At 36.8% G+C, this 6,746-nt stretch overlaps 1 protein-coding gene across 1 annotated transcript; it reads left to right on the forward strand.

Annotated features, from left to right (window-relative positions):
• Window positions 1-905: 905 nt before the first annotated feature.
• LOC112749134 (katanin p80 WD40 repeat-containing subunit B1 homolog KTN80.1-like) lies at window positions 906-2,472 on the forward strand. Its single transcript, XM_025797402.1, has 6 exons — window positions 906-961; window positions 1,183-1,258; window positions 1,391-1,503; window positions 1,642-1,758; window positions 1,853-1,921; window positions 2,433-2,472. The coding sequence occupies exons 1-6, from the start codon at window positions 906-908 to the stop codon at window positions 2,470-2,472; spliced, it is 471 nt and encodes a 156-aa protein (XP_025653187.1).
• Window positions 2,473-6,746: the final 4,274 nt, after the last annotated feature.

Genomic DNA, 6,746 nt, shown 5'->3' on the forward strand with positions numbered 1-6,746 from the left:
GTCGATTTTTATCAACAAAAAATTACAACCGCTTTTACTTCCTGCGTCCCTCGTTTCTTACATTTTACATAAAAAATTAACTAACCCCAATTTGTGCCTTCTCCATTTCACCTCCACTATTTCACTAACCTTCCCTCTCCACTGCCCCCGCGCCATCTTCGCTCCACTGCCCCCTCTCGTCGCTCTGCTGCTCTCGTGCATGTCGTCGCTCCGTCACACTTGCGCCGTTGTCGCTCCGTAATCGATGGCAAGGTGGTGGCGCAAAATATCATATCTGAGATCGCAGAGGAAGTGCACGCCCTCTCTCAAAAGTACGGGAAAGTACTCGATCCCGATCCCAATCCCAATCCCAATCTAACCTAATCAAAATTGTTAAAGCTGTTTTCAGATTCAATTTAATTTAACATCAAATAAATAAATGAAGCAGGTATCACTGTATCAAAAAACATCCCAGACTCCTCTGCACACAATTGAAACCAATGCGGGAGTTGAGGGTGATGTTGTTGTTGGCAAACTATTGGAACTAAACAACCCTGATCTTAGGTATGATGCAGCAAAAAGTTGGTGTTCCTTGCTTTATTTTCGTTGATGTTTATATGTCAAAAGATAAGGTCAAGCAGCATCATTGATGAACCATATGTAAAGAAAGCATATGTCAAGAAAGCATGTAAAAGTTCAAACTTAGTCATGAAGCCCTTACTCTTACAAAATTTTGGTTAGGTGTAGTTCCACCAAATCATTTTTATCCTCATGTATAATATTTATTAAAAAGTTGAACCCCTTATATGTAGTTAAATTGAATCTGTGAATCATGTTTACCCTTGTATGTTTGTTAGAAGGTTGAGTCTCAGTTGTGCAGAGGGGATTCAAAATCTACAAACGAAGGGGAAATCATTGAAGGTCTGATGAAAAATTATGATGTAACTTTGAGTAATCTTCATTCACGCTTAACAAAGTTACAGGTAATTTTAACTAGTTGTTGCTTTTAATTTTATTTGTTTGCTTACTAGGTCTCTACTAGTTATTGTATCATTCGTTGATTATGTATTATTCATTGCCATGGAACTTATACATTTGGTTTTTCTGGTATGCTTCACAGCATCAAAGAAAGAAACATGAGAAAAACTGGAAACTTTGTAATAAATGTTACTGACGAATTAGTGGTCATAATGTGTATTTGCTGGTGGTGCGGCATTTTTGGGAGTGCAACGATGTTGAAGGGGCCATTAATGATTTGAGAAAGTTGCCAGATCAATCTGTGAGTACTTTTTGAAGTTCCTCTTGCACTTATGTTGACTTGTTGCTTGTTTTGTTTCTAATTCTTCTAACCAGAGATTCATATTTTTCTTATTGAATATATAGTTCTAAAAATAACTTCAATATGATGCAGGTTCAAGCAGATGTTATCAGTGTCCTTGTGGAGAAGATGGATGTCCTCGCCATAGATTTATTTGCTTTCTTGCTTCCAGTGCTCTCAGGATTGCTGGATGGTAAAACAGAAAGGTAAATTTACATTATATATGCCTGCGCTTTAACACGCCAGCCATGATCTGAATAATCAAGACTAGATTAAAATCTTATCTATAGACTAATGGATGCTTTTGTAAATTCATATATTATTTTTCTGCTGTTAAAGTGTAGGCATGTAAAGTTGTCACTGGATATGCTATTGAAGCTTGTAGCAGTTTTTGGTCCAACAATTCGTGCAACTATTTCAACACCTCCCTCAATTGGTGTTGATTTACATCGAGAGAAAAGGTACTGTTGATTTTCACTTGATATTTCTTTAATTATCTGTGTAGTTTGTGTGGCAAGTAACCGAGTATTACTCTTAAAATGTTGAGAACAACAGGCTAGAATGCTACAACCAGTGCTTCAAGGAATTGCAGATGATACAAATGATTATTCCAATATTGATACGGTAATGAAGTCTTTATGTCACATACATATATGTACTTTGTATAGAAATAAGTGCCTTGGCAGAAATAAGTCTTTAAAAGCGACATGTCACGCCGTCTATTTTACCGTCAATTTTAACAGTGTTTCTTGTAGTGATTGCCCGTTTTAAATTGCGTGTTGTAGCTACCTTGTGATTTAGGATGTTTGATTTTTGCTTGGCATAGTTAATTAAGTCTCTTTGTGATAAAGGATTGTAATGTGTTGGATATTATTTGCAAATTGAGTTTTATGTATGTATGTTGACTGTAAATGCCTAGTTGCTTGATTGAAGTGTTTTTCACACTTAGTATCTGATTTAGATCTAATAATGCACGTTATGGTTGATATGGTTGTATTCTAAGACACTTTCTATTTGGATCATCAAATGTTGAACTTAATGTTATGGTATTAGTTATAAGAATTACATTGGTATTATTATAATTTATTGTTGATTTGTTGTTCTGAATTTCTGTTAATTGGTATGCTATTTGCAGACATGACGATAGGCACAAGTGCTGCGGATCAGGCTACTGATCATGGACGTGGTCGTGGTAGAGGGAAAATTTCTTCTGGTAACCCCTGAAAATTTTGGATCCTCTTCCTCAACTCTGACTACCCCAGTGACGTCACAGGTTGCGGGTTTAGCGGACCAGCCGTTCATCATGGTCCCTAACCCCAACTACGTGCTTCCGTCTACGGTGACGTTGCCACCTCTTACCGCTCAGCAACCCGCTGTTATAGTGACGCTGCCTCCAGAGACAGATGCCGCGGCCCCGGAGTCCTCTCATGGAAGTGCGGCAGCTGATGTCCATCCACCATCTCCTATCGTACGGTTGAACATTTGGCCTGATTGCGGCACGGACTAAGTATCACTTTGAGTCTTATATATTTTCTGTTTATTGTTAATCCTGAAAGTGCCTAAAAATTGATTCTAGTTTAGTGAATTTATGTTTGAATGGATGAATGTGTCTCCTATTTATTGATTATAGTTATTGCTAAAAGTGCCTGATTATTGTTTCTTTTTTAGTGGATTTAGATTTGGTTATTTGGTTAGTATTTTCTATTTACTAATTATGGTTATTGCTAAAAGTGCCTGGTTATTGTTTCTTGTTTAGTAGATTTAGGTTTGAATGGTTGAATGTGTTTCTTGTTTACTGATTATAGTTATTGCTGGAAGTACCTAGTTATTATTTCTTGTTTAGTGGGTTTAGGTTTGAATGGCTAAATGTGTTTCCTATTTACTAGTTATGGTTATTGCTAAAAGTGTGTGGTTATTGTTTCTTGTTTAGTGAACTTAGGTTTGGTTGCTTGGTTAGTGTTTCCTGTTTACTGATTATGGAATTGCCATATTGTGATGTTTGTGGATTGTTGTTAGGTTTGCGCCGAACAACAATGGATGTACTCAGGAGATGACCAATGTCATCAAGCTGATGTACGATCATCCTTGGATTAGAAGATGGTAAAGTTAATGAAGAATATCGGAGATGACCAATGTCATCAAGAAGATCCCTGTTGAGACAGAGAGCAATGGTTTCAGAAATAGGCGGTAATTACTTTTTTTAGTTTCAAACTTTTTTAACTAGTTTATATATTCTATTTTAATTAACCAATCTTAAAGTTTCTTTGTTGCAGCTCCACTTTAAGAAGATATTCGACCACAGAATGGGTCAGTGGCTCCAGCAGATGTTGGAAGATGTTCGTAAGGGGCGGGATCATCTGACGACTTGGATCCAACCAAAAATAAAGAAGGCTTTGTTAGTTCATCGGGAGACCGATGAGGTGTTCAGATATCAATGTCTCACCAACTGAGCTAACAGGGCATCGGCCAGGTCGTCGAAGTATACTGGTGGCTGAGCGACCTTCATGAAGACTAAGGTCAGACTGGTATGTAGAGACTTTAATTTTGTTAATAACTTAGTTATATTGTTTTATATATCATTACTAGGCATCCTAATCATATTGTTTCAATGCAACATATGTAGTCGAAGTCGTTGGATTGCGAGGCAACATTGGTGGAGACGTTCAAGTACACCCATACGTTGAAGGAGAACAAAGCAAGATTTACTGATCAACGGTCTTAGGACCATTATGTGAGTAAACATACATCTGATCTTCTAGTATAAAATTATTAGAGATTAACTGTATATTTGTCGTACTAATCACAACAAATTGTGTTACACAGAAGTCCTACACACAGAGACTAGAAGTCGCGACTCAGCAGTCTCAGCAAAGTGAGGAGGATGCTGCCGATGGCTCTGCAGCTTCAGTCGTCAATCCCGATGCGGTTTGGCGTGAGACCACCTCAGCGCCGTATAAGAACCGCGTAAACGGATTAGGGTCGTTCTTCGCCAGCGGCCTCCGCACATCCACATTGAGGCCGTCGTCAGGCTCTGCTACCAGTCGAGCCGTCGAACTCGAGGAAGGCGTGGATTTGAGGCTGCAGGTGCAGGAGCTCCAACACAGCCTTCACCAATTGGTAACCAATTTGTTTTTTCAGTTGGTGGTAATCCGTTGCAAAATCCGAAGGTAATTACCGTCGAACGAAAAAAATCCGATGATAAACATTTATCGGCGAGGTTTATACCGTCTGATTCATTCCGACGGTAATTCTAGTACCATCAGATTTTCATCGTTTTTCTGAGAAAAATCCGCTGATATTCAAGATTTTTCTTGTAGTGTTTTGAGTTGTTTGATATTTTATTTGAATCCAAATAGAGAATATTTTCTTATTGACATTTATATTTTAAAGTTAATGAAGAATAAATAAACAAATAATAAATCGAATCGGACTGATATCATATTAGACCGATTTTTCAAATACCAAAAAATATTAGACTGATTTAATTTATTATGTTTATCTTGTACAAGTAGTAAATCAAATCAGATTAATTCGATTTACATATAATGGCTAACATCGAATTACCTTAATTTGAATTATATAGATCTGTTTAAGATAGAACATGTAATCAATTCTAATTTAAAATATATGTATAATTTTAAATTTTATTTATTTTATTAACGTGAATTATTCTATTTATAAATTAATTAATTTTTCAATAGCTTATTTAAATGATCACATGAGACCTCATGTCTCGCTTAACCGACTTGCTTCAAGCTGATATTACTAGATTCCTAAATACGAAATAGGATTGCGACATTTCTTGTCTTCTTGTAAGACAAAGTATTTGATGGAGCTTTTTAAAGAGAGTTCTATCTTATGGAGCTTTCTAAATTATTTATAACATGGCTCCAGTTTACTATGATGTATTTGTGTACAAGTAACAAGGTGATTTATATTTGTAAAATAATCCCAAACTCACATAATTTAAATACATATTCGTTAATGATCTGATTTTTTACTAGTAGCATTAGTAAGTATAATTTCTTTCACAAAATATTCAATATTCATTATCAATATAAAATATCATGGACAGATGCCAAAACTTTCACAAACTATAAAATATTAAGTATTAATTTTCACCAAAAACATAAGCAAATGTCAAGAGTTATGCAAAATATATGGACTATTAATAACCAGTAGGATAAACAAATTACATGAATTTTAAGTATTGAAACTTATTAATGATCGTGTTTCGTAGCAATAGCACAAGCAAATGTCAATACTTCTACAAATTATAAGCTGTTAATATCCAATTTTGTACAAATGTTCTTTCTATTTTAGATGTTGAGTACTGAAGCATTTTCTCTTGTGAATAATGGAGGATACCGGGCAAGCATTCGTAAAGAGATTTGATTCACAAGGTATTGCATATTTGCATTTGAAGATTCGGCGAGGATGTACTGCACTATTGTCCGCTTCGCTTTAATTTGCTGCTGATTTTTTTATTTGGTCGTGGGCTAGGTAAAATAAAGACCCGACTCGGAAGAGTACATATATAGCCCGGATTGATAGCGTTGCGACCCGGTTCATCCTCCTTCAGAGTGCCGCTCCATGCCTCCATTGGCGAAGAGAATCTGAACGCAGCTGCCGCTCCGATGCCACCGCTGCGTATCCTCCGCCAGCCTAGCCTCACGATACTGCTGAGCTATAGATTGTTTTCTTAATCCAGATCGATGCGCCACGGCTGCTACCATCAATCTGGTGGTGCGCTCACGGCTGCTTGGCTGTTTTTGGCGCCGCCTCCACTACTGGTCCATGCTGCCACTGTTGCTCTCTGGGTTGATTAACGTTCGTTCTCTCTGGCGTGAGTCTCGTCCACCTCGTGGATTAGAATAGATTCTCTAACAAAATTGTGATTAGGGAGATCTCTCTCGGGTTTTTTTTTTTGGTAGCAGTCACAAAAAAATATTTGAAGTTGTTTTATAAATATAAAAAATCTTATTATTCATGAATAAATATATCATAATAAGTTGGACCATGATGGTTTATCAATAGCTAAGAGAAGGGGAGGGGGTTGAATCTTAACCCCTTTTTTTCTGAGTAAAACTTGCTGTCTTTTTAAAACGCTTAAAGAGATATTTCTGTTTTTGTCTTGTCACTAGTCAAGAGACTTTTTCTTTTTGTCTCATAACCAATGAGGAGATATTTTTCAATTTTGTCTCCTTCGAACAGAATCAGAATTTGAGTAGAGTAGAGAGAGAAAATCACACCCAGAAGTATCCTGGTTCAGCTACTAAGTGCAGTGTAGCTTACATCCAGTCTCCATCACAACAATGATGGAATTTCACTATAATCTTCATGATTACATACACCAATTTTCCCTAGGAACTACCCTTCCTATCTGGGACAAGTCCAGAATTTATCCCCAATCCTGAACTTGATTTGGTCACCTACCAAACTTTCAACT

The sequence above is a fragment of the Arachis hypogaea genome, chromosome 15, assembly GCF_003086295.3.
Source record: "Arachis hypogaea cultivar Tifrunner chromosome 15, arahy.Tifrunner.gnm2.J5K5, whole genome shotgun sequence".
Classification (NCBI taxonomy): Eukaryota; Viridiplantae; Streptophyta; class Magnoliopsida; order Fabales; family Fabaceae; genus Arachis; species Arachis hypogaea.